Genomic DNA, 27,651 nt, shown 5'->3' with positions numbered 1-27,651 from the left:
GTTGAGTGTCTGCTTGGGAACAAGTTGGCTACAAAACACAGACAGCCGGCTGACAGCTCCATAAACAAACTGTCTGAGCATTTATTTGTTTGCCTTTGTCACATTTGATAGGAGGAAAAAAAATGGGTCTAGTCATGTGAGTCTCATTGCTGCAGCATTTTCTGAGAAAAGCAAATTTGATTGTCAACAACTTGTTTTTCAGCATTCAGCAATTGAAATTGAATTTGATTAGTTCAATGGTAATATCGTCAGAAGTTAAATGTGGCAAGCTGATGGAGCAAAACAGGCTTTTTTTTTTTAACCACAACTATTCAGAAGCAATTATTTCAAAATCCTCTATGAATTATAGGAAAAGGGCTTTATTGTTTTTGAGACTGTGAGGGAGCTCAGGAGTTAGTAATTGCTTTATGATATCGCAAATTAAAATTTCTGTTCTATTTTAGTGCACTTAAAGTTTTAATGACCTTTTTTTCACAACCAGGAATTTAACCATACAATGGTTCCAGTAAGTTATAGTAAAGAAAAATTAAGAAAAAATGTCCCTAAAAGAGTGAGGTTTTTAAAGCCTCTGTGATGAGCTTTTAGCTGGTTATGAAACAGAGAGAACTTCACAGTGATGCCTCGTTAAGACATACAAAAGCAAAGGACAACTTGAGCAACAAAACTGAATATTTCAAACTGTCATTTTTAATGCCTGAAACCCTTATGAATGCCTGAACCACATTTTTTCCACAGCGAATATTCACAATGAATGATGTGTTGTAAGGTTTAAAGACAGCAGGCATTTTTTATGACTTAATCAACAGAGATGAAAAGTATCACTTTATCCACTGGGGGTGCCAAAACCGACAGATACAGAGAGTTACTCAGAGTAGCTTTAAATTAATATTATCATTGCAAATTTTAACTACATTTTACATGACTGGACAATTGAAGCTTCAGAAATTTATTATAGTCTTCAGCGTCATCAAAGGTCCCCTTTGTATCACACATGTTAAACACCATTGTAACTGAGCACAGTTGGCTGTTATTTAAAAAAATTGAGGTTTGAATATTTCTTAGCTATAAAGACTTTATCATAAAGAATATATACATTAAAATCACATTATTTCAAGGTTATAATAACATCGTTGTGAAAATCTGTAAGCGCCAAGTAAATACAAATGCATTTTTTGGTGCTGTACCTGCCAATAAGATGTAGACTTGTGGAGCAGCATAGTTGTATAAAAAAATGAGCCAACATCTAAATATTTGAAGTATAAGATTTATAATTAGTTACAGTAGTCAACATGAGTAAACGTTTTGTAACATTTCCATGGTGCAAATACATTTATTGTTTCATTAACAAAATTTGACACCTTTAATTCTAAGTTGTCTCTTCACCTCATTTTCCTGTTAGCTGTTATTTTCTGACTGCAAGTATTTAACACGTCTCCTACCTCACAGGACCCCTGCAGGCTTGTCAAAAACCACTCCTGTTACTCCCATCCTCATGTGTCAGTTTTAAAAAAAGACAATAAAGTGAGAGAGTAAGCTTTCTACCTCCTCCACAGGTCTGCTGCTGCTCCTACTGGATGAGCTGGAGTCAACAGACAGCTGCTGAGAGGAGGAGGAGGAGGAGGAGAAGGAGGAGGGATCAATCTGTTGTGGATGAGGGGGGCCTGGTATGTGCCTCAACTTCAACACAGAGAGAAGTATCAGCAAGCAGACTCATATGACTGATCCCATCTTAATTCTAGGCTTAAATAGAATAAGGATGAATACATTTGAAGTGCATTCTTCTTTTAATCAAACTGAGGTGTTATTTGAGTTGTAATTACAAGCGGTGTCCAGCAGGTGTCCTCCTCAGTCCCCACAGGTTGATGTTATCCGCCTGTTTGAAAAAAGGGTGTGACTGTGAATGTCCACAAATTAAATTCCCACAGTGACCGTGATGTGAGAACAAAACAAAATTACAAAACATAGAAATATCTGCAAAACACACTGTATGAGAAGCTTGGACATTCTGGTGATTTTTCAACCCAAAGAATAAACCCCCTAACATGCTGCTAGCTTGTTGACTTAAATTGTGACAACTCAACTGGCAGCAATTTAGACAATAACCTTTGGGAAATACATGATTTCATTAATGGGGTTTCGTTTTGACCTCTGAGCAAGGCAGTACTATTAACCCTCAGCTTTTTATCAATAAGTTTGTTTTCACCAGACTTTTAAAAACATTTTCCAGCATTATTACAAACAGAGACATTTACTTATTCGTTGATAACTTTAAGGGTAGTCCTTCTCTATACTTCAATGTTTTCACTCTATTTTGCTTACAAGCTGCATATTCATTGTTGCCACATTGAACTTGGGACCGTATACATTGTATTTTACCAAATAAACAGAGGGCCCATGTTGTTCACAAGGGACTTAAAGCTGCTGTTGGTAGTCAGAGTAAACATCTGTTCAGAGAGAGGGACTTCAAATGTCAGCACTATCCCTCCCAATCAGATTTCCTCTTAGCCCCCCAACACAGATTGGAGTGTGCAGTCATGATAGTGCTGGACTCATAACCAATCGGAGGACGTAGTAGGGGCCGCCCCTTAACCAATCAGGACAGAGGATTGGAGATTAGCTATGATTGGTCCGTCACAACAGGAACAAGGGGAATAATAACATTGCTTGATTCAAAGGTATTGGAAAATGCAGAGATTTCGCAATAGTCTCAAATTACTCCACTTACCGATGAGTACCGATGGGCATTATGACCTTTTCTCCAAACCAACAGCAGCTTTAATCTAAATCCAGCCATGCCACTCAACTTTATTACTGTGAGCCAGTATAAGACAGAAATGTGAGAACATTCAACCACTAAACCAATATAAAATAAAAAAAATTGAGCAGGATGGCAGCATACAACTGTCCATGAAATTTGCAACACTAAATATATTTTGTAATGCAATCTGAATGTTTCTTATCAGTAACATTTAATACTCAGTGGCGTCAATCTTAAATACAAGAAACACATGAGCAATGGTTTGTGGAAGCTGCTCTTTATTTGTAAAAGAAAGAAAAGACTTCAGTCATTGTCTGCTACACGTTCTAATTACATAAAGAAAATATCTGCGGAGACAAACGCAGAGAATATCCTGAATCAAACTTAGGTAGAGTCAAATTTGATTGAATTGCTTTCATATTTCATACATCTTTCACTTTCCACCTCTTAAAGAACAGTCAGTATTTTATATACACAGAGCACCGATCAACAGTGCTCCTCTACCCCGCCCTGGTCCTCTGGATCTTTTATACAATTAATTTACATCAAATCTGAGACCTTTTTTCCCCCTCATTAGCTTAGCTACGGCTAACCAGCAAGCAGACACACCCTGTTCTCTCGACCCTGCCCCGGGAACTGTAGTGTGGAAAGATGTGTGCAACATGAAGACAACTCTTTCACATTCAGAGTAAAGGCAGCCTTGAATACGGTCAGTGAGTCAATGGCATGCCAAGCTTAAAGCAAATGGAGCCCACCACCCAGTGCGACACTTCAGATTTTCGTGGATGACGTGTTTTTTTTTTTGTTTTTTTTTCATCAACTAGACAGGAAACTGATCCATTGCAAAAACCCTAGGCACAGAATCAACTATATACTGTTAACTGACTCATACTCTAACCCCTGCACTTTAAGTACAATGGAGATTGTGAAATCTTTCATCTAGTAAAAAATTTTCTTAACACAAAACTCGTAGAATATTTAGTGCTCTATCATTCCGCTTAATAGGTGTAATTTATATAATAGCTATTTTTTAACTCTACCTCTCGATGATAGTCTGAGATCCTTGTTTAATGCTGAAGCACTCCCACAGGTGTTCAATGTACTGTAGATTTTACATTATTATTTTTTCCCAATCTTTAACCAATAATCATAAATAAATACAAACAACACACAAGGAATGTCTACTGTAAACACGGTAAAAAAGACAAAAACTAAACAGGTGTAAACGCCATTAGCATCACTACTTAGTGACAGTTAAATAACTGTAGGGAAAGGGTGACTGATGATGGGATCAAGAAAGGGAAGGACCGCTCTCCACTTTCCTTCCACCCCCTCCCCAGCTGAACATCCAGCCTTTTACATCCAGCCACAGTTTGTCCAAATACATAACATCAAAGTTTTTCCGTGTCCAAAACTATCTTTATAGATCACGCTGTAAAATGGATAAAGACTCCTCTTTAAGGGGGTTTTAGACAGCAGCATCACTCGATGTCTCGGACAAGTTATAGAATAATGGGTGTGAGCTATCGTCAAACGTCGTTTGGAGATGGTTACCATGGTGTCTGACAGTCGTTGCACCATCGTGTTCTTCACATGTCTGTATTTGGGTGTGTGTCTGTGTGTGTGTGCGCGAATGTTTCTCTGAAGGGTTAGACTGCAACGAGGACAAAGCTTTGCTGCAAAGTGCTTCATCTTCTGAGAGACACTTTTCTTCAAATTACATGAACTGCATCTGAAAGAGAGGAAACAGACAGCATTAGTTAAAAAGCCAAAGTGAGAACAAAAATTATGATTAAGTATGACTGTTCATTAAACCCCTCACAGGAGCATGGTTCTCCCATTGTAGCATTAGCAATCGTAACCGGGCACAGCAGGTCTTTAGCTTTGAGTTTAGTCGAATTGGTGTTCATGTTAACGTTCAAAGAGCCACACTGGACAGGCTGTTAGTTTTAATCTTGGGAAAAAACAAGTGTAATAGAGTGAGGAAAGAATAAAGCATTTTTTTTCTGTTTCAATAAAAGATGAAATAGTTAGCATGTTTGGTGGGGCGTTCATGTGTTCCCAGAGCAGACACAGGTAAGAGCTTTCTTTCAACTTGCAAAATAACCATGCAGCCACTGTGGAGAAACAACTGACTTGACTCAGGGACAACGTCATGAGCATAAGTTTGGAGCAGTGTGACATCAGCAGGCTATAAGCTAAGTGGTGATTATAAGCAACCTTGCAGTGGCTATAAGCAACATGCTCAACAACCCATTTTCCATATCATGGATTCCCTCGTATATTGCCCTTGAATTTTCAAAAGTGTCCCTTAATATTTCACCCCAGCTCCATGACTACATTAAAGTATTTATTAGCTAGCTCCATATAAATTGGAAAATCAGCCAGCCTGATTTCAACCACATCAACAGTCAAAGATAAGTTTTCTACACCCATGCCCTTCAGATTAAAAGAAATTCTGACTTTCCGTGGATGATCTGCAGAGCTTATTAATGAAAAACGCCACGTCAGAGCACAACAACGCAAACTATCTTTTTTGACACAGAGTTTAGTGAACAGTTTTCTGCAATTGTTACAAGGTGCAGAAAAAAATCCAGGATAAAACAATGTGTGATGAGAGCGAAAGAACAAAGGGGCACAATGAGCATGGCTAATGTTAATGATGAGGCAAATCCAGCAAGACTCCAAGCAACTCCAGGTTAAGATAAAACTGAGTTAATGAGTGATACATATAACGCCTTATATGCTAGAGAAGATATCATGCAAAGATTTTTTAAAAAGGGGCATCATAAGCACGGGGCATGCAGAACATGCAGTTGCACCTGCAGGCAGAGAGCATGCTGTACCTAAAGAGATGCTCTACAAGAAATCCTTGAGAGAGAGGTGTGCAAACGGGTCCTGTCCAGGGGCTCGGAGAGGACTCTGGCTGGAAGGACTAGAGGCTGCGGAGGGCTATTTCAGGAAGAAATACAGGAAGTGGGAGGACCAGAGGAGAAGTCAGAGAGTCAGTACAAAGACTGAGAAGGGATGAGATTAGTCTGGAGAAGCTGTGATGTATGACAAAAGGGTTAATAACAAGGAGTTTTTTTGGGGGGGACACAGGGGGTCAAAACAAGGAAGATGATTCACAGTTTTGCCTCTTCAGCTCCAAAGAGTGAAGGGTTCACTGTTCAAACTGTCATCATCTTCAGTGGCGTTAACACGGACAGCAAAGCTAACACAGTGACTCATTATGGTCCACGTCACAGCACAATGGATACACCTATTTACACAACCTGATTACTGCGCAAATAGATACTGACTTCATTGTGCGGCAGTGTGGTGGAGCTGTCAGACTGCCGAGCACCCACCTGAGCACTCGACACGGAGCCGAAGGGGTTGGGTGGCCTCATCACAGGCTGCGAGTACATCATGGTGGGCGGATTCATCATCCCCATAGAGCCCATTTGTGGAGGCTGTGGTGTGTTTGCACAGAGAAGAAGAGACAACGTGTTAGTAATGGTGTGTTTCACTTATTTGCTTTACACATTGAAAAAAATAAGTATGTGCAGCTTGGTTTGCATAATTGATAACTTTGGTAATTACAGTGTTCAATGGTTGATTCATCAATTGATTAGTAACATAGCTGGAAATATCACAATATTTGCTCTAGCCAAAGACAACATTAGTCCTAATTCAAATTTAAAAGCCCCAACAGTCACTGTCAGAGCCATATGTGTGTCAGTATTATGTGTGGACTGTTTTACACACTAGGTGGCGGGTGTGTCAAGCCAGGTGTAGAAAGCATATAGGGAAGAAGACCCAATAAGTGGCAGGTGAGCTGCCTACAAGGTAGCATACAGTTTTTGACCTTCGCCGTCTTTGTTTTTTTTGTCAAGGTCTCGTGTATAATAGCTTTAAGTCTTTAATTCTGCAAGTTCATAGTAGATGTAAGTGTGGATCGATCGGCTGAGCCTTTATTGTATGTTGATGTAAAATAAATCTGCTGATGTCAATGCACAGAGCTTGGACGTCACTCATTCATCCTGCACGAGGAGGACGCATCAACTGAGTACCGGTAAAGCAGCCCCTCAGTGGCTTATAGGTTTTGTTTTACGTTTGGGGAAAGCAAGCCACTACAGTCACATTCAAGAAGCTGACAGCTGTAAAACTTTGCTTTTTTTAAAGTTATATTTTGGGGTATTTTCTCCTTTATTGATAGATAGTGATAGAGAGTGGGGGAAAACATGTAGCAAATGGTCAAGGCTGGGAGACGAACTAGAGACCACTGTCTCAAGTACTACAGCCTCTGTATATGAGGGTCACGTCTTTAAAGCGCTAGGTAAACTGCGCCCCAACTTTGTAGCTTTTTTGTTGAAAATGTACTCAAACTTGTTAAAAACAGTTTGCTTTGTACATGAAATCAGTACACATTTCACAATGTGTGTATTTTTGTATGGTTGATACTAGCTGAATAATAGCAAGTCACACAAATTCCAATGTACCTGTACCACCCTGACTGCAAATGGCAATAAACATTCAGCTATTAGTTTTTTTTATTATTAGTTTTCTGCAGAATCACTTTCCATCAAATTGAGCATAGTGTGAGTTCAGGCCAGCCATGAAGTCCATCTCTGTCCGCAGTACATCAGCTGCTCTTAACAACCGACCCTATCAGCTAACAGCTCAGCTGATTACATCTAAGCATCCAATTGGCAACTAGCAAAATGGGCGTTCTATTCAAACTGCTTTAGCCCCCCTTCTCTTGCTTCTCCCCCGCTTTGCAACCCACCTCCTCCTCAAGCTCCTCCTTTTATGCTGTGTCTGATTTTACCAGCATCCTATGTATTGTCACTGATGCCTGCTCTGCTCTGTTCTGTACCTCAGGGGGTCTTTACTGCTGCTCTCCCTGCCTTGAATTTTCTTGTATGTACATGAAGGAGGGGAGGTGTGCTCTCCCCACCTCAGGCTTTGGCATTCCACAAAGGCATGTGGAAGGACAGGGAACTCCCAGAACAGAGTCAATGCTGCCAAATATAACTTACTGTAAGCAAATAGTAAATTTCTTTTGAGGAGAGTGGTCCTGACTGAAGAATTTAGGCACTATTTTTAATAATTGAACTTGTTGTATCACTCCATATTGATAAAAAAAAATGCTCAAGTTGGCTTCCCCTCTGTTATTTATGCAACATAGTTGACTGAACAAAGTTGCACTTTAAGGGAATATGAAGATAAACCAGAAATTAATCTCAAAGGTTTCAAATAATGTGTGTGTTTCACTGTGTATGGAAAATGGCTACGAGAAAGTTATTTTCTTTTTACATCGAAACAAGAGAACCAGAAAAATTGAATATTTATGAGTTATGTGTGCTTCAATTTACACTTTTGAGAATTCTACATCCTTCGTTTTATTTATAAAACTTCAAAGAGTATTCAGTACAGCAAAACAATGTCTCACTTGACCCAGTTTAAGTGCTTTTAATCAGTTCTCCTAATATCATGAGGAGCGAGTTAAAAGAATGATGGTGTATACCAAACAATGGATGAACAGAATAAATAATACATCTTTAAATTCAGAAGAACTGAACTGAAGCTACAAGGACTGTTAAAATATGCTACTAAATCTAGTATCTAATAGGATACTGACCATGCCATATCCCATCATGCCTGTGGGTGTGGTGGCAGGGAAGGCCATGATTGATGGAGGCTGAAGAGACACAAACAGGGCAGTGAGAATTTATAACACAAAAAACACACAGTGTAACATCACAACAAGCAGTTATTCAGCTGTAAAATAAGACAGGTACAGACAGCAGAGGCAGAAATCATGAGCACTATATCCAAATGAAAAAGTGTGTCACCATGGAAACGGGGTTCCAGGTTGTGGATGGCGCCGCTTTGGGCTGCCAGTTGGTGCCGCCGGTCATCCGCTTCTCCCCCGGCTGGCTCCAGTGGATGTCACTGTAGATTAATACAGTTGATGTTAGCGTTGGCTAGTAGCTGCCCTGAGAGGACAAAGCTGCTGCAGAGTTACACAACGTGGATTCATGACTTACTTCTTCATCGTGCCGTTTCCAATGCCCAGGTCTGGAAGGAGAATGAAAGGAGAAGTTGTCAGATGTCTGTCTGTAGATATTTCTGTCATCTTGTGCCAAAATTAAAACCTGTTGAACTTTAATTGAAGCAGCTGAAGTAAAGCATCACACTCACTGCCGACAAGGTTAGCCAGGGAGGAGTCGAGGTCATCTGACACCAGCTTCTCTGGCAGCTGGCCGGACGGCTGGAGGCCGCCGGCAAGAGTTGGTTTCAAGATGCCCCCGGTAATGTCTGACAAGAAATACAATAATAACTCACTGATTCATGCTTATGAGATTACAAATCTGGATTTGATGCTACTTTTTTAAAGTCAAGTTAAGAAGATTGTTTTTTGTTATATTACTTTTTCAAGACTCATTTTTTTCATCTATAGAACAACAGAAACAGAGTGGAGGAGTCTGGCACAACTTCGAAGGTGCATGGAGAGGAAAAGGAAGTCTAAACGGGTCAAAACTCCAGAAACACTTTACGTAGTATAAAGAACAACTATCTCTAGAAGAATATTAGTGAAAAGAGAAGATTCAACTTTAAAGATTTAGGACTTTACAACTTTTCTTTTCTACAAATGAGCGAGAGATTGTAGATTTTTAAATTGTAAAAGTAAATAAGAATCACTATCATAGTACATTATATTCATTTCTGTTGTTCTAATTAATGTACATTAAGTGCACTTGAACTCAACAGGAACAAGAGCATGATAGTAGTCTTTAAGCAATGAGACACGTACATTCTACCATGCAGTTTGGAGGTTAAATATAAAGGCAGGGTCTCATTCTGCTCTATCAGCTGTGTTGGATCATCTTAACACTTTTAGCAGCTGTAACATTGAGGTTAATTTCTCCCCATCGCTGGTCTTTTCCCAAAGTTCTACACTTTCAGGCCACTTGCTGATTCTGACAGAGGTGAGGTAAAAATAGTGCAGGAAAGACTACAGTGTGCTCTTCCTGGAGACTGGGGCCAAGCTTTGCAGGTGTCTCAGCCACATCTGACGTCAGGACCGAATACAGTGTGTGTCTAATATCTTAACATCCCTTTTCATTCAGTGGACTAAACCTCGAGCTGACTCACTGTGGATTCCTTCAAGAAATGTAATGGATTGAAAAGTCAGTGGAGCATGCAAGCAAAGCCTTTTAGGTCATTCCCTTCATCCTCTTAAACATTTCTGAGTGAGTAATGTTTGTGTAAAACACAGACGAAGGATTCACGAAAGACTGGCCTTTGACTACTCGTTTGAATACACTGTTAAGCATCCTCACCATCAGAGTTTAGACTGTTACTGCCTGCGGCTTTGGCTCCAAAAACGGACTCAAAATCCACCTGGAGCCCCCCTGCAGACTGTGGAGGAGGGGCCTGTGGCGTTGAGTATCCTTCATTGGAGAAAAAAAGAAGATAGCTGACATGACAGAGTTCCAGAAAGTGACATCACTCAGAAAAACTGAACATTTCTTGGACTTTTAATCCCTGCTCTGGTCCATGTAAGTGTGTTGTCCATACATGAATAACTAGCAACTTGAAAATAGCACTGTAAACCACAGTGTGTAAAACTACCATCAATCTAATGTGGATTATGCTCCAGAGAGCCTTCAGTACTCTACCTCTGAATAGACCTGCTACAGTAGAGGGCTCAGTGGGGTAAGGAGCCTGGTGTGGGAGGTGCTGGGCAATGGATACTGGACCACAGAAGGAGTCTTACACGCCACAGGAAGCAAGAACAGGTAGAAGAGAGAGACAGGAAGAAAGAGAGCAAAAGGAGAACGGCATTCAAGGCCAGGCCAGAGAGACAGGTTGGAAAAGACAGCAATACAGTCAGAAAGAAGAAGGCTAACAAGGCTAACAGTTCTGTAGTAAAATTGGGAGTTTTAAGTTAAGTTTAAACTGTAGAGGGAAAAACAGTGCAGAACAGTACTGAAGAAACCAAGAGGGAGGAGTTTAAAGAAAAGTTCAATATCTTGGGAAATGAGCTTTCTTGCAGAGAGTGAGGTTAGAGCGTTATTACTACTCTACTGTCTTTATGTCCTTAGCTTAGCATAAAGGCTAGAAACAAGGGGAAACGGCTAACCTGCTCTTCTCTGTTTTTACGACCCTAAGCTTTTGAACTCTCTGCCTCTGGACATTAAAACGTTGAGCTCTCTGAGTGATTTTAAAAGTCAACTTAAGACTTACCTTTTTAATCTAGCTTTTAATTTGGAGTCATTTATTTTTATCCCTGGACTGCACTATTATTATTTTTATTATTATTTGAATCATTATTATTTGAATAATTGCTTTAACATATATTTATCCTATTCAATTATTTATTTTTCTATTTATTTCTTGTATTCATCTTTTATAATTTTACCATTGCTGTTGTTTTCTGTCTCTTATTCTGTGAAGCACTTTGGGCTGCATGTTTTTATGTATGAAAGGTGATATATAAATAAAGTTGAGTTGAGTAAAAATAAGAAGTTGAGGTGTTACGTGCTGGGATAATTCTCAGTCAGGACCATTAGTCTGCAAACCAGATAAATACTAGAGTAGTGGCCCCGGCTCCCACCACCACCTCCTTGATGACAATCACAAGCTGGATTTGTTGTTTACTGGCGAGCAACACCCAGCATCAAGGTGCGTTACTGCCACCTGCTGTGTCGGAGTGTGAATAAACTACCCTACTACTACAGGTTTACTGCATACAATGTTCTTAATCCATGATTACATCACCTTGAAGGTAAACTAGATGATATATTACAGGCTACATACCAATGTCAAATGTTGGGTTTTGAATCATGCAATGCTAAACATATATTCCTGGGTCTGCTGAACGTGGCAATACAATATGCGATGGGTTGTTAAATCTGGGTTTTCTACCACAAGAACCTTGTGTTTATCTCAAATCTAACAAAGACATATAAATTATGTGTTTGGGATAGCTACCTAGCCTAGCAGCCTAATGCTGTGTCACACATTTCAGTCCTCTAGTCTCTTGCTGCCAAGAGGTATACTGGCAGCCCCTCTTCACGCCCCTCGCCAATCCAAAAATAAACTGAATTTTTGTAATCCAATATGCTTTTGAGAATTAGTCTGGTAATAGCTGGACACAACGCCAAAGCAGCCAGGCAGAAACTCCAGGAAACTACTGCTGTGGCTGTCATCATGAATTCATCAAATATTGACTTCTTCTGTTTGGCTTTGTGTTTTATCACAAGGTGGAACAGAGGACACAGTACTTTAGAGAAGAAATGCATGCAGAAAAAAGATTTGTGGGAATTTCTTTTTTTTGCTGCTTTTATTTCTTGTATTTTTCTATTTATTTATTCAATTTTCTTTCTTTATTTTCTTTTTATTGATTTAATTGACTTTAATTATTGTATTTTTCTTTTCACTGTTTTAATTCCCTTACTTTTGTATTTTCGTTTTTATTGATTTAATTTCCTTCTTGTATTTTTATTTTATTGCTTTAATTTCTCCTTTTCAAATTCATTTTCTTTCACTGCTCTTCATTGGTTCCCCCCCTTTTTAACTTTGTTTGCTCTCTTCTCTGTTTTTTCATAGTTTTACATAATTTGTCTTCTTAGTCTCATATCATTTTCACATGTTGTTATTTAATATTAACAGACACGTACGTGAAATGCATCAAATGTCTCATCTTACCCTCAGCAAGAAAAAGAAAATAATTTTCCCAAAATGTCAAACTTTTCCCGTATTATTAGCTTATGTCCACATTTCTATCATTAATATCTTAATAAGAGCCCTGGGGGTATTTCATAGGGTCCTATGTTTGCCAGGGCTCAGGAAACATAGGCTGGGATGGTGAGGCCATCGTAGTACCTGAGATGGAGTGTTCTATCCGCACTGTGCGTTTGTAATTGGTTGAAACGGATGAGTTTGTGTCAATAAAGGGATTGTAACGATCTGGAGAATCAAACATAGTGTTGGTAAAAGAAGAACAGGTTTCAACTTAAAAGCTCTATGGCATCTTTGTATTACAATACAACAGCAAACTGTTCATTTAAAAGAGAGGATGGAGGAATATTTTGAAGCAAAATGGGTGTATGGGCTCTACAGTGGGACATGGAGGGTCCTGGTTGATACAGAAGAGGTGTTAAGGAACATCATAGTTTGAGCTCATGAAGTATAATGCATTATGCAGAAAGACAAAGAAAAAGATCATTCAGGCAGATAAGCAACATTCAAACTACATTAGCACAGTTCACATGCAAGCTAGTCATGCTTTAAGTGACTACAGAGAAATGAACAGGAGTGACAAGACTTCTGAGGAGAAACAAAATGAGCCGTTACCACCAAACATTTCATGACCAGATGTCCTAGAGGAAAAGCTAACACCGTCTGAAGACACAACAGGTAAGTGAGTGGCATCGACAACGAGTTTTGAGAGGAAAGGGTTAAGGTTTGGCATGGAATCATCTCCAGCTTCAGCAGAGGTGAAAGGATCTACACAGGCAGAGAGAGAGACAGAGAAAAAGGGGAAAAAGACAGAACAGAGAGTGGAGAGGAAGAGGTGGGCATCAGAGTCAGACATAAACCAGAGAAGGAGAGCATGCAGAACAGGTCACCAGAGTCCTGAAACACAGGGCAGCTCTTTTTTTACCTGCCCACGCTGTAGCCACTGGAAGCCCTGTGGAGCCTGGCTGCATGGAGGGCTGGAAAGTTGGCTGTAGGTCAAAGAGGTCGCTATCCATCTTCACTGCCCTGCAGACAGAAACAAAATAATGATGCATTTTTTTGCTTTTTTCCAATTCAAACAATTATTCTGGACTCTTCAATTAGATTAACTTTTTAAAGGACTGTATTTGCAAAAACACTGCTAATCTGTATTATCAGACAAAAAGGTGAAAAATGTGCAGCTTTTTGTTGCCAATTTGTTTTACTCTAACTCTTTGTTTATATTCCATTTGCTATTGCATCCCTCTTCTTTAAATGTGCATGTGTGAACTTCAAATAGCATCACAGGACTTTCTGCAGTACAGCTTAACATTGTTGTGTGAGGATTTATCTCCTTCTATGAAGTAACAGAGACAAAAAGATCCCTAGGAGCATAAATTAACCAAGAACAGAGCTACAGTCAAGAAGCTATTGGATTTCTGCCAAAAGGTTGGCTCTGAATAAAAAAGTATTGTTGCTTTTCAACTGATGAGTGCCTTAAGTTTTATTTTTGCCACAGAAACCTAAAAAGAGCATAATTCTGAGGATCTGTTCACTTTTTTCAGCTGTCACTAAGAGGTAAAAAATATCTATTTGTTTGGAAATCTGCTACGTAGATGTCATCTGTACCCGTTAGAGCAGCCGGGTGGAGAGAAGAGGTCGATGGCTGTTGCTGTGCTGATAGTTCCCCCAGTGGTGGAGACGGGTGATGTGTCAGTGGTAGCAAAGGAAGGCCTTTTAGACAGTTCTTTGAGCCTCTGTTCCTGAACAAAGGGCGAGAACTTCAGTCAGAGATGCTGCAAAGAAAACTGTAAAATAATCCTGGAAGAGTAACGCTTTTTGTTAGAAGCAAATACCACCTTCAATGCTTTGAGTCGAGCCTGTTCCTCTTCTAAAGCCGCCTGCTTCTCCCGCTCGTCAACTTTAGTGAAGGACATCCCCGTGCTGGCCAGCGACGACACTGCGTTTGACAGAGTGCTGGCCCTGCAGGAAAAAGAAAAGAAGATAATCACCCTATATGTCTTTCCTCCTTTTCCTCTCAAATTTAGCAGCTTTATGCACTTATCTCAAACTGCTTTACTGTCTTATACTCAGCTTGTTAGCCATCTGTTACACTATGTATTGCCACACAAAAGGTCCTGTGCAATTAAGTGACATCAAATGATAAGACACAGCACAGATAAAGCTATTAAATAACTCATAAAAGCTGATATCTTTGTGATTAGAGGGAGGTGAGATTCATTCAGAAACAGTGGCGGGAGGATTAGCGTACCTGCTGGCTGCGGTGGAGTCTTTGACCTTCTTGCCCTCTAAAGAGGCCAAGTGCTGCTCTAGAGCTTCCAGAAGGCTGCTGGGAGCCTGTGGTGACAGAAAACACATAGTCAGCAGGTTCCTGACACACAGACATGTTGTCTGTATGCACATCAAGACCAGAAAGGACAGTGGTGGGCAACTAAGATAGAGAAAAAATCACCAAACACAGTGAAATGCACGAGAGCAATGAAGACAGGTGTAAAGCCAATTATTGTCACTGGTTCAAGAGGTTATATTTTGTCTTATAACATTTTTGTCTGTAAGTTACCCACCACTGATTGATGACTGCATTCCAGCCAAAAGAAAAAAGCTACGTTGGATGAGAGTCACATCTGTGTGGGATGACATACTGCACCACGGCACTTTCAACAACCCAAATGTTGTTGAACCGTCCGCGTCTAAGCACAACGGGGCAGCCATTGTCACAGTCAATGAGCTACACGGGGGTTAACACCTCAAAAGTAACGTGACCAAAGTGAACAGGATTTACCACAGCGAGTGTTTTTTCCTTCAACTGTTTTTCACCACGATGTAGGAGACAGAGTCAGAGCAGAGGCATGCAAAAAGACAACACTGAAGCAAGTCACGTACAAAGAAGAAGAGTGAAATGATAGTACTTACACAAACTGTGAACTGAAGTGGAAAGATAAAGGGGAAAATACAGAATATAAAGGTGGTGACAGTCAGAGGAGGGGGGATGCATTTTTAGCTGCAGCTCTCCGGGGGTAAAATATTTATGGAAAATTGGTCCCCACAGTCTGGCACAAGAGTAAGCGCTCTTTGTTTTTAATTATCAAATGTCTAACTGTCACTTTTTTTTGCCATTTTAGTAGGAGGGTTTAAATACAGTTAACGCTTTAAATCACCTTTATTTACTGTAGAGAGAAGGAGAAGAAAAAGAGGAGCAGCAGCAGAAGAAGAAGAAGAAAAAAGACAAGAAAAAGGAGAAGAAGAGCACCTCCTCTGGCAGACATGCACTCGAGAAGGAAATCATGCAGAGTGCTAAATTTAAAAGGACACGCTTTTGTCTGGGCTGTTATACTGTAATTGGAAAAAGGACAATGCTAATGCAAATAGAGGAGTTTAGAGCAGTAAGAGAAAGAAAGCAAAGAAAAACTTCCTAGGAAGAGAGGGGAATCTGTTTTTTAAGACTTCTTTAAAAGGGGGACTGTGCTTACCTGAGAAAGGTCTGGAATGTCTCCCCGATCGATTCCCACCTGCTGTTATTCCAGAGAGAAAAGTATGTTACAATCAAGTAGCAGCAGCATCTCTATCTCAGAACATCAGCTGTCATCTGACAACAATATATGCCTCTGGGAGTGATGGCCAACTTGTTGTTATTTCTGGTGTAGCCAGCCGTTATGGATAATAGGCTTCCAGCTACAACTTCCTTTTCTGTGTCCTTCATATTGTTAGTTGGTCTGTCTGGACAGAATGAAGTGACTCTGTGTTAAGATCAAAAGCAAATGTCTAGATATGTATGCAAAATAACTGGCATTATTTCTTGGATTATAACATCCACAAGAGGGGCTTGTGTTCATCTGGTGTCGTAGATCACTACGTCTGTATGAGCCCAATAAGGAAACTAATGCTCTTGTGATTTACTCGCAAGGAAGAGGTCTTGATGCAAATTTGTAGAGGTTAAGAATGCAAGCATTGTCAAGTCAGAGGAAGAGAAGAACCTGTGGGATGAAAATGAAAAGATGACAATAACTTTGTTCAACGTACCTCTGCTACTTTGAGGAATTCTGATATCCGGGTCATTCGGGTGAGAAACTTCTTATAAATGTCCAATCCTTCTTTACACTGAGTCTTCTTCATGTCAAAGTATTTCTCTGTTTGGTGATAAAAACAACTTGGATGAGCAAACACACACACACACTCACACACAATTAAGTGAGGACAAAGCAGAGGTTTAAAAAGTGAACGTGGTTTGTGGGGGACTTGCCGAGCAGGTTGATAATGCCTTCATTATAAGCAGCAAACAGCCTGATGGAGTCTTTGAAGAGGAGCATGAAGGCTGCATTGATGACTCCATTAGTCAGCTCGTTGGCATTGACCTGAGGAAAGCAATCACATTTGTCTTACAGCTATGTAGAAAAAACAACGCCTGTATGTTTGTGAACAAAGATAATTCATCTGACAGCTTCAGCTCAATCTGTTTATTTCAGGCAACCAAGCTTCGTAGTATTCCAGCCGCAGAGCTGCGGGAGGCTTCACCTCAAACTCACATTGAAATCGAGGAGGGCGTCCATTTGGTTCTGAATGATGGGGATGGTCTTCAGCAGCTTCTCTGTATTCATGGTCCTCATTACACCGTCCACACTGTGTGGACACACAGAGGGAGGGAAGATGGAGAGAGGGGAGACGGAGAGGAGACAGAAGGTGGGTAAGATGGATGAGCAAAGCAGTGCAGCTACTCAAACAAGAAAACAGACTTTTGACTCCTTTGAGGTTCTTTTTGAAGAGCAGAGATGAACACTTATTTTTTATGGAGATTAATTTCATGATTAACTGTTGTTGATTGTCAGAATGTATCACTTGGCATGTATGTCTGGGAGTTGTATGCCTAGTATTTATTTATATAGATACAGTTGTGCTCACAAGTTTACATACCCTGGCAGAATGTATAGTTTCTTGGGTAGTTTCTGTTGTCTTTATGATATAAAAAGAGTAAACACAGTTGTTTGATAAATATTGCTTCACCCAACCATTAACCATGAGTGAACTTTTTTTTTTTCTCTTATCATTCATATTCACTGAAAAATGGCCAAAAAAAATCACAAATTCTGCCAGGGTATTTTAAAGTTATGAGCACAACTGTAAATGTATTTTTTAATATGTATAGCGTATAATCTGTACATGCTGTCTTTGCACTATTTTATATACAATGTCAAATGCGTTTATGCACTTCTTTTCTTTTATTGCTTTTTTTTATGTTTTTCAAAAAAATATATATATATATATTGGTTAAATTGTTTAAGTTGATCATCGAAAACAATGTGTAAAAATTCAAATAAATTGAGCCATGAAAAAAAAAAATCAGAATACTGTGAATAAAAGGAGTAAAAATGTCAAAAAGCCCACGATGACACCTTTAAACACATTGTTTTTTTACAGTCAAAACCAAAAGTGAATCATTTAACAATTGTATTGTAATTGATTTATGAAGGGATGCAAACATTTAAATTAAAAATTGTCTACAATTACAGTCACAAATTGATTTTGTTATTTAATGAAGAAAAGAAAAAAGTATGTTCTGGTTCTTGCTTCTGAGAACGAAAATAATTTGAACTTTAATATTTATTTGATCAAACACAACAAGTCATTTGAAAACGTTAGCTTAGCTTCTTTGAAATTTTGGTTGATGTTATTTACAAATCTCTAACCTATCAGTCCAAACAAATAGCTAAAAGTAAACCAAACCACTAATTTTTATTAAAGACATTTTTTAAACCTCAATAGAAGTATTGTTTTCACAAATATAGACAGAAAAAAATTTGGTTTTTTTCCATAAAACAGAAGAGAGAGAGTTTGTTGCACGTCCTTACCCGCGTTTAACTTTCGTGAAGTCAAAGGCAACCTGTCTGTATGAAACAGCTTTCTCGTTCAGGTATCGACTGTACCTCCTGATAAATGTTGACATGTCGTAACCTGAAGGAAAAAAATAGCAGCAAGAGAATTCATCTCTACAAAAAGAAAACATTTCCTTTTTAAAGAGTTCTCTTCAAACCGAGCCAGAATCAACACACGTCATGCTGTTACCTTGTAACCCACTTTTGTCCAAAAAATTACTGAGGTTGAAAAGTGTATTCCTTGAAGCCAAGTACTGGACAAAACGCTGCGGGAGGGAGACAAACACAACAGCACATTTGTAATTAATTAGACTTAATGCTTCTATGAAAACTCCATGCAGGATATCCAGTTCTCTGTATTATTTGAGGATATTTTAAAAGTTGTACATCAGCTGAGAGGGCTCACCTCGTTGCCGTAGACCATGAGGTGGTGTGTGGTGATCAGGGACTTAAACACCACCACCCAGCTGGTGTTGGTCGTCCTCTCAAACAGCGAGTCCGCTAGTTGGGGAATGTTGACGTTCATCTCATTGGTGCAGTGGATCAAATCTGAAACGACAGGAAGAAGTTCATGAGTTCAAATGTAAGCTAAGTGACATGTTAAACAACATTATCTGACAAATCAAGGCACCAGAAATCAACTTTAATTATCTGCTGAGATGTACGTCATCTTTTTATTCATCAGCTTAGCTAAGATCAAACACAAAAAGCAGGAGCCACAATACTGCCCTAACTCTTCCATGAGGTCTTTGTTCAGTGTTTCTGTTGCAGTCCCACTTCAGTGTTTTCTGTGGTGGTGAATTTTTCAGCCTGTATTCTGCAGGCATGGTTTTAATCTGCGGGCTCACATTGATTCATAGATGACCTCTTTTGTCGTGTGCTCGTTGTCAAACAGGCCTCATGTTAAGCTGGTGAGCAGACAAACACCTGCTGTCTTCTCTGAAAAAAGTGACCACAGATGCTCAAACTAATTTAAAGCCTGAGCCAAAAACAGTCTGAGACATGACTCATGCTTGTGTCCTCCATTACAGGTTACATGTGAGAGAAACAGTCAGCAGAAAAGGCAGCAAGCCCAAAAAGAAGTTCCAGGTTGCTTTGCATTGGATGTTTTGCAATGTTGAATTGAACAGTGTTTTTAAATGACCCATAATTACAGAAACAGTTTAATAGGGATTAAATGTTTCATTTTTTGGATAACATTTCAACATCAGATCATTCCAGTAACTTATGTAGCACTAAAGTGTAATAACATATTAGTTACTACACCTTCTAAACAGTCCACAGTAGGAGCTTTTCTTCCTCTCAATAACAGTAGTTTAACTGATCATCCCCCACGATTCAGAAAGCGTGTGATCAGCTGATTGGTGGAGAAGTGATCATCATAAACTTACTACCAATGAATAATTAGCAGAGCCTCAGTGATGGTAAAATAGGGCAAATGGTGCCATAGAAATCTGCTGTATTAGTCTGACACAGCTCAGTTTTCTTTTTTAACATTGTTGCATGACTTATGCCCAAACTTTAACGCACAATCAGCTGTAAAGTGCTGCTATAAACGGCTACTTTATATCAAATGCTGCCTCAACTTTTCCTCTCTTGCTCTCTGTCTGCATTCATCATGAAACTAACAGCTGGTGGCTTCATGTGACAACAATGTGCAGCTTAATGTTGGTTAGTTATCTCATAGCCTGCAATCAGGGGCCTACACTACGAAGCATGTTCTTTTCCTAACCCGGCTTCACTGAACCTGACAAAAGAGAAGCCGCTAACCCTGAGTGTGTTCACATGCACGGGGCGAAGTAGGCTACATATCACCAATCACAGACATGGACAGTCTGTCGCCAGCACAGCAATATAGTTTTAAGTGGCAGATAAGACAAAAACACTAAGGGTGAATGCCCAAATTATGTCTCATTTCCCATCATTAGTGCGGGACAGATCTGACTATGATAACTCCTGTTTATACCCTGAAAGGGATCTCTCACTCTGATTTCACCTGTTGCGTGTGTGATAGTTTTAGACCTGATATTTCAGCTGCAGCACCAATGTTATCAAACTGAGCAGTATGGAAAAAGGACTAATGCATGATTTAAAGTGATAAGCATTCACAGTTTTCAATCTAATACAGTAGAACAACTTCACCGGACTAACCTATTTTAGTCTCTGTTTGAGAGTGATGTCAGGAAAGCACAATCAATAACTGTCTTTAGCATTTTTTAGAAGTAAAATCATACAGGTAGACAAAGAGTCCCACCCGTCTCTCTCCCCTCCCCTCACGATCAGCTCACAGAGCTCCACGATCAAGCGAGCTGATTGGTCAGTGGGCGGAGTTTTCTACAAACTGATCTCTTATCGTGACTGAGCATAACCTGCCCCAGAGCACGCTAGGAGTTCAGCATGAGTTACCAGGGTGAACTACCCAGGTAAGAAGTGGACCACCTTCATAGGATTGAGAATCCAAAGTTAACCCTTAAGTTACCTCAATAACCACAAATCCTGCTTCGTAGAAAAGCCCTCTAAATTGTAAACTATGTATCTAAACAAATCTTTGTTTCTAATCCTATCTGAAAATGTTCACGGTTTCTTTACAGAAGTATGTGACCCATGATTTTTTTTATACTCCTATTCAATTACCAAAATTTGTGTTGTTAATTTTTGGGAAATGGCAAACATCTTTTTATGTTTTATTTCTATTAAATAGTTTAATTTCTCTACATTCTGATATGCACTTCTTCTGCTTTTCTCTTTTTTTTTTAAATAAGACAATTTTGCTGCTATTAACATGGTGAATAAGTGTGTAATTATATGTGTAATTATGTGTATAAATGACCTGTATTTTTCTAAATTATTACAGCAGCTATGACTTTTTGTCCTAAATCAGTGGTTCTCAAAGCGGGGGTCGAAAGACACAAATTGGGGGGACTGTGAGATGCCTTCCAATAAACAAAGATAATTTAGAATGATTTAAAACAGAATATTCTATCCGCTATTGTTAAAATATATATTTTTAAAGTTGCTAAATTTGCAAAGTAATCTATTTTCTTCTTTATGTTGTAGACAGATGACACTTGAGGAAATGATACTGCTTCTAGACGTTTTTAAGACAAAGAAATACACAGGCTTTTGAACTGGCCTATAAGTTTTTTGTGTGCAGCTGTGAGCAACATTTAACCACCTCAGGGCAGTGGGGGTCTCCAGTCTCTGGCACTGTTATTTTTTTGGGGTCACAGACTAAAAAGTTTTGGAACCCGTGTCCTAAATGTGAACCTGCTGTCATTTTTCACATACAGATTATTCTCTTAATGATGATGTACTATAGAAATCATCACAAAGGCAGCTCTATAATACACAACTAAGTTATACAAATTTGATTCCACACACACAAATCTCTTCAAACTCTGATTAAAAAGTGGGAACTTAAACAGAACTCATTTTTGAATCACATTAACATAATAATCTGTTAATCATCTGCTTGTAATCAGGAATCTCGCAGCTGAAGTGGAAACAGTTGTGTGTTCATTTTAATTGCTAATGGCAATAAAACGTGCTTTTAACAAACCACCATAAAGTGCAGGTCATTAAGATGGACCACTTCCTCTGCTCATATGCTCGTCCTGAATCCTCGTGTGCTCCAGTGATGTTAGTGAAAGAGACCTGCCATTCACAGCAGTGATCAGACTGACGAGTAACTGGGCCTCCCTTTCTGTCCTATATTTGACTTTTCTAAAGGCGGGGGGGGAACAGAAGTAGGACAGGATAACCTTCCAGAGAACAGCAGCAGCAGTAGCAGCACTTAGCATGGGTGGATGAACTGCCCAGAGAAGAAGACGACGAGGAGAGAAAACGAGGAGGGAGGAGGAGGAGGAGGAGGAGGAGGAGGAGGAGGAATATGGTGGAGGAAGAAACACTGACAGCACTGTTACGTTAGAATCGGTCCACTTAACATTCACAGTGTTTGACATCAGTGATTACTTTGTGACACAAATGTATTCATGTAAACGTCATGGCGGTGCTTGATGATGCTTAAAATATTTGTTTCAATTAGGATGCTGCCAGAATAAAAAAAACAGACAAAGTTAGAGGGTTGTAAAAAAAAATTAATTACCATATATATTAGGAATAATTTGAAAATGTGCTGAAATATTTGAATAGTCAATAAATATTATTTTAAAATTCTGCATGAGAAAAACTAGAGCAAACAGGAGAAACAAAAATATCTAATTATTTGTATACATTTTTATTATTAATTTAGACACTGTTTCCTTAAATTAAATCCTGTTTTGCCATCATAGTGACACATAACACAACTTTATCTTAGGTTGACATACTGACTCATTGTTCCAGTTATTTGTAGAGCTGTTTCTCACACTGACCAAAATGTGTGTAGAGCATTGATCATCAATGATTAGCAGAACTGATAAAAAAAAAAGCCGGAAAATCAGATTTCTAGTCAGGGTAAGTTTCAGGGCCATTGGAAGTTTCTGTTGATGATTTTCTCGTCAACAGGTGGTGATAACATGTAGATAAGAAGCAGCATGACAGCAAAGGTAAAGGTATAAAATCTGGACTAAACTGAAATTGTGAAAGCAGAAAGAAAATATCTTCTAGGCATAGATTTAAGCTTAAAGTTTCACATTACTTTACTTTGGCGATATAAAAAAACTTCACTGAAGCACGTAGATATCTTCAGACAAGCAAGTCTCAGAAGGACTTCTTCTGTATAGAGAAAGATCAGATTTTTTTTCAAAGCAGGGCAACTTTTTAAGTTGTTAATTAAGCATTAATCACATTCCTGTTGCAATCTAAAGCTTTGTTGCTTTCTCATCAGACAATAAACTGATGCTCTGGTTTTGGGCTCTCTCTCGTGCAGCACAAGAATCTCAAGGCCATCAACTACTGATGTTATTGGCATGCTCCGTATTCAAAGGTCAAATGTTGAAATGATTAAGAGAGTGTAATGAAGAATCAAACATGAGGATAATGCTGCTGATGCTGCTCTTAATTCTTTTAAATGTACAGACTGTGAGCAAATCAGTGCTCGATTTTTGTTCTTCGTGAAGCTGGAAATCAAAACTTAGAAGAAGAGGTTCCGTCCAGAGGCAACAAATGTAAAGTGAAGCCTCATCTGAAGTGAAAATTGAGACCAGCAATTTTAGAGAGGGGTCATACAAAAAAATCCATCACTGAAAATCATATCAGCTCTTACATTTCAAGTCAAACCAAGACTTAATTGTTCATTCATTTACTTCCTTCTAACTCCTAAAAGTTAAAAGTGATTTTGGACTTGTTGCATCTTGCTACTGATTTTAACCTGTCTCCACCTTTCCCTTTTTTTGACGGTATCCTAACTTCTCTACAATAAACCCTAGAGGCATGGTCTCAAGGAGTACATGTAATACAGTTTAAGGAGGTATGTATAAGTCAATGATTCTATCATGTCAGGAGAGGACTTAAGAAAATACTCAGCTGACATTAAGAATCCAATAAACCTATAAAACAAGCTTCCTGCAGTGTTAGCTTCATCCTGTTGGTCATCATCTTTAATGTTTCAACATGAACCTTCAGGACAACATGTAATCATCTGAGATAATTATAGAGGCTGTCTGTTCTGTAATGATGGAGGCATGTCAGTGGCTGAGCTAAGCCAATAAGCGTGTCACTCTGCCAAGTTATGCTCATCTCACCTCAGGGGAGTCATGAGCAGCACAACAGGTGATGAACCTGCAACTTTTACAACCAGTTACAAATGTATGCAGTGAGTATGCATTAAAAGCAATTGAGACATCCAATTTTTCAGAACATATTTACCTACCGCCATAAGCTGTGATAATGAGTGTAGTCTAAAGTTACAGCATTAACCTTTTTCCTGGACTGTTACTGAACTCTCATGATGATGCATGCCTTCATAAAAACCAGCACTCCCATTATGCATTTTAAGTGCAGATCAATATGCAGAAAATCTCCCAATGCATCTCCATGACCAGTCAGACATGAGACCTCTGAGTAAGTGAATCGGACTAATAATCAAGCCAAGATTGAAGCTGTTCTGCTGACATCAGGTTAGTTGTCTGATGTCCTCAACAAGGAGGCAAAGATGGAAGTGAACTTCTTCCTTTGTCTCACCTCACAAGACTGTGATTTGTGTCCTTATAGTGACGCCCCACTGTGTGTGAAGAATCACGACCCCACTGTGGCAAACAGCAGGTGTCACATTACTTCAGTATGAAGCCTGAGCTGACAGAGACACTTGTTCTGCTGCTGCAGGTGCACTAAAATGGGGGATGTTTAGCATGGGGAATGACATTAAACTGCAAAGCATTCCTGTAAATGTTAGCTATAACTCAGGGCCTGTGTGTGCACAGGGGTTACCAACTTATACAGATGTGTTTAAAGGATATCTTGTGAAACAAAGCAGGATAAATAGTATAACACTTGTGCAATGTGGGGGGAATATCTCACCTAGAAACAATGACTTATTATGAGAAGTAGTAACACAGGGGAGCGGATTTAGCAAAACCAGACAGCTAGACAAGCTAGTTTGACAGCAATTCGTGTAAAAACAGGACAAAATTATGATTAGTACGCATTAACAGAGCTTAAAGTCATCTTAATAATACCCAGAGCCATGTCTATGAGGCTTGTCCTCGACGTTAAAGCAATATAATCTTCCCTGACATATCAAAGCAGTAGCATTTAGCCTCTGCTGAAGGCTTTGAGGCCTGGTGGTTCCTCTATCGCCATAACTCAGCCAGTCAAAGCGGCGTTACAGCCTGGGGTGATTTAACTTGAACACTACTATGGTAAAAACTATACTCACAGTCCAAATGTTTCTTTTTCGGGCCCATGACTTCGTGTGTGGTGGCCTTGCATACTGTTTTCGACACAGCGGATCCCGTTACACTGTGCTGGGCTGCGGTGATCCGGTCCGTAATGCTCTGGCCCGACATCTTCGCTCACTCTCTCTCAGTCAGTGTAGCTCACAAAAAGGGTGTTAAAAATGTAGAGATTAAAGTCTGTCCTCTGCTTTAAAATAGTAAAATAAAACCTCCACCTCCTCCGCAACCTCTACCGGCTGGACCCCCCTTGCTATCCCCCGGCTTGGAGGATGTAAAATCAAAACCAGGGTATGGCAGACCCGGACCAGGGGAGGGGGAATAAAGAGAAGAAGCGGAATCTGACAACAACAACAATTTAAAAAATGTTGGATTGTTTCTCTCTCCGCTCCTGGGCTTCTGTACTCAGTAATCAGGGATTGCAGGGTCCGCTCGCTGACTCATCCGACCCGGGTCTCTGCCTCGCTCTCATCCCGATGTGGCACCGGATCCCTGCCTGCTTGCCTGCCTCCTCCGCCGCCGCTCGCCGCTCCTCCTCCTCCTCCTCTTCCTCCTCCTGCCGCCGCCGCCGCCGTTCGGCTTTAAAGCGCTATGAAAGAAAAAGACCACTGAGTGAGGAGGGGAAATGGCGGGCCTGCTCTACTCTGCTCAGTTTTAGTCCTTGCACACCGCCCAGCAGACCCTGAATCAGATCTTACATCGCTCGGTACCCACAAGGCCCGCTATGGCGCAGGTGTACACCCACTGACCGCAGTCCAGCTGAGGGGAGAAAACAATGCACAAATGCTCAGTCAGAGGGAGTCAGAGGCCTGGATGACAGGATGAAGCCTGCATTGATTGAGGAGTGGACACAGTGAAGTATGATCTGGCTGCAACAGGCCTGACTGAGAGAAGCAATCAGACACAAGACTTTATGGATGTTTTTACTCTCAGTGAAATCATTATCATCATTATACATTGGTTAAAAACAAATCAGACATGTACCCATTCCTAAATACTGTTTCTTAATCTTAGTTATTAGTCTTGACTAATATTATATGCCTGTGTTTTGTTAGTCCTGATTTTGTCTGCCTGTGTTTTGTTAGTCTTGATTTTATCTGCCTGTGTTTTGTTAGTCCTGATTTGTCTGCCAATGTTTTGTTAGTCTTGATTTTGTCTGCCTGTGTTTTGTTATACTTGATTTTGTCTGCCTGTGTTTTCTTAGTCTTGATATTGTCTGCCTGTGTTTTCTTAGTCTTGATATTGTCTGCCTGTGTTTTGTTCGTCTTGATTTTATCTGCCTGTGTTTTGTTAGTCTTGATTTTATCTGCCTGTGTTTTGTTAGTCTTGATATTGTCTGCCTGTGTTTTGTTAGTCTTGATATTGTCTGCCTGTGTTTTGTTAGTCTTGATATTTTCTGCCTGTGTTTTCTTAGTCTTGATATTGTCTGCCTGTGTTTTGTTAGTCTTGATTTTATCTGCCTGTGTTTTCTTAGTCTTGATATTGTCTGCCTGTGTTTTGTTCGTTTTGATTTTATCTGCCTGTGTTTTTTTATACTTGATTTTATCTGCCTGTGTTTTGTTAGTCTTGATTTTATCTGCCTGGGTTTTGTTAGTCCTGATATTGTCTGCCTGTGTTTTCTTAGTCTTGATATTTTCTGCCTGTGTTTTCTTAGTCTTGATATTGTCTGCCTGTGTTTTGTTAGTCTTGATTTTATCTGCCTGTGTTTTCTTAGTCTTGATATTGTCTGCCTGTGTTTTGTTAGTCTTGATATTGTCTGCCTGTGTTTTGTTAGTCTTGATTTTATCTGCCTGTGTTTTGTTAGTCTTGATTTGTCTGCCTGTGTTTGGTAGTCTTGATTTGTCTGCCTGTGTTTTGTTAGTCTTGATTTGTCTGCCTGTGTTTGGTAGTATTGATTTGTCTGCCTGTGTTTTGTTAGTCTTGATTTGTCTGCCTGTGTTTTGTTAGTCTTGATTTTGTCTGCCTGTGTTTTGTTAGTCTTGCTTTGTCTGCCTGTGTTTGTTAGTCTTGATTTGTCTGCCTGTGTTTGTTAGTCTTGATTTGTCTGCCTGTGTTTTGTTAGTCTTGATTTTGTCTGCCTGTGTTTTGTTTTGTAATGGTCTATGGTATGATTTGTAGCTGTGAGGTTTAAAGTATTACTGTGTCTGTGTTGTGTAGGTACCTGCCTCGGGACTACGGATGAAATTTAGCATCTGCGCTAAGTACGGCGCATTCACATTGATGCTCAATGCATTAATGTTGATGAATGTGCATTGTTCCAACTCAATAAACAAATAAATTAAAATGAAAAACGCTGACGTTATTTGTACATTTCATTCAACTGTAACAATACCGTATTAAAGATTATGTTTCTAATTTTAATCAGTATAACCTAAACGAAACATGGTGTGTCTTTCTAAATTATGCCATTGGCGTAATATTTAAACTTCTGTTACTCCTTCTCCACACCTGCTTATTC

The 27,651-nt window shown here is 39.5% G+C and overlaps 1 protein-coding gene and 1 long non-coding RNA gene across 12 annotated transcripts; one reads left to right on the top strand and one right to left on the bottom strand.

Moving 5' to 3' along the window:
- Positions 1–3,019: 3,019 nt before the first annotated feature.
- Positions 3,020–26,003, bottom strand: picalmb (phosphatidylinositol binding clathrin assembly protein b). 11 transcript variants are annotated; one of them, XM_034700775.1, is made up of 22 exons: positions 25,178–26,003; positions 18,767–18,909; positions 18,551–18,626; positions 18,337–18,439; positions 17,017–17,110; positions 16,734–16,845; positions 16,514–16,620; positions 15,964–16,005; positions 14,745–14,830; positions 14,332–14,455; positions 14,102–14,235; positions 13,419–13,519; positions 13,109–13,261; positions 12,638–12,721; positions 10,429–10,521; positions 10,090–10,200; positions 8,948–9,064; positions 8,794–8,824; positions 8,599–8,698; positions 8,385–8,444; positions 6,061–6,213; positions 3,020–4,490 (listed from the first exon to the last, which is right to left on the bottom strand). In XM_034700775.1, exons 1-22 carry the CDS (start codon positions 25,305–25,307, stop codon positions 4,476–4,478), a joined length of 2,169 nt encoding a protein of 722 aa, XP_034556666.1. In that variant the 5' UTR covers positions 25,308–26,003; the 3' UTR covers positions 3,020–4,475. The 11 variants fall into 11 exon arrangements, with proteins under 11 accessions (XP_034556666.1, XP_034556667.1, XP_034556670.1 ...); XM_034700776.1 differs by lacking the exon at positions 12,638–12,721 and adding an exon at positions 5,605–5,710; XM_034700779.1 differs by lacking the exon at positions 12,638–12,721 and adding an exon at positions 5,605–5,710 and having other exon boundaries at positions 6,109–6,213; positions 14,102–14,229.
- LOC117825129 lies at positions 24,823–27,490 on the top strand. The gene is made up of 2 exons (XR_004633787.1): positions 24,823–26,051; positions 27,351–27,490. It is a non-coding gene; the product is annotated as an uncharacterized LOC117825129 (long non-coding RNA).
- The last annotated feature ends 161 nt before the right edge of the window (positions 27,491–27,651 follow it).

Source organism: Notolabrus celidotus, chromosome 14, assembly GCF_009762535.1.
Source record: "Notolabrus celidotus isolate fNotCel1 chromosome 14, fNotCel1.pri, whole genome shotgun sequence".
Taxonomy (NCBI): Eukaryota; Metazoa; Chordata; class Actinopteri; order Labriformes; family Labridae; genus Notolabrus; species Notolabrus celidotus.
Note: the sequence above shows the minus strand (reverse complement) of the source record. Positions and strands in the feature narration are given on the sequence as shown.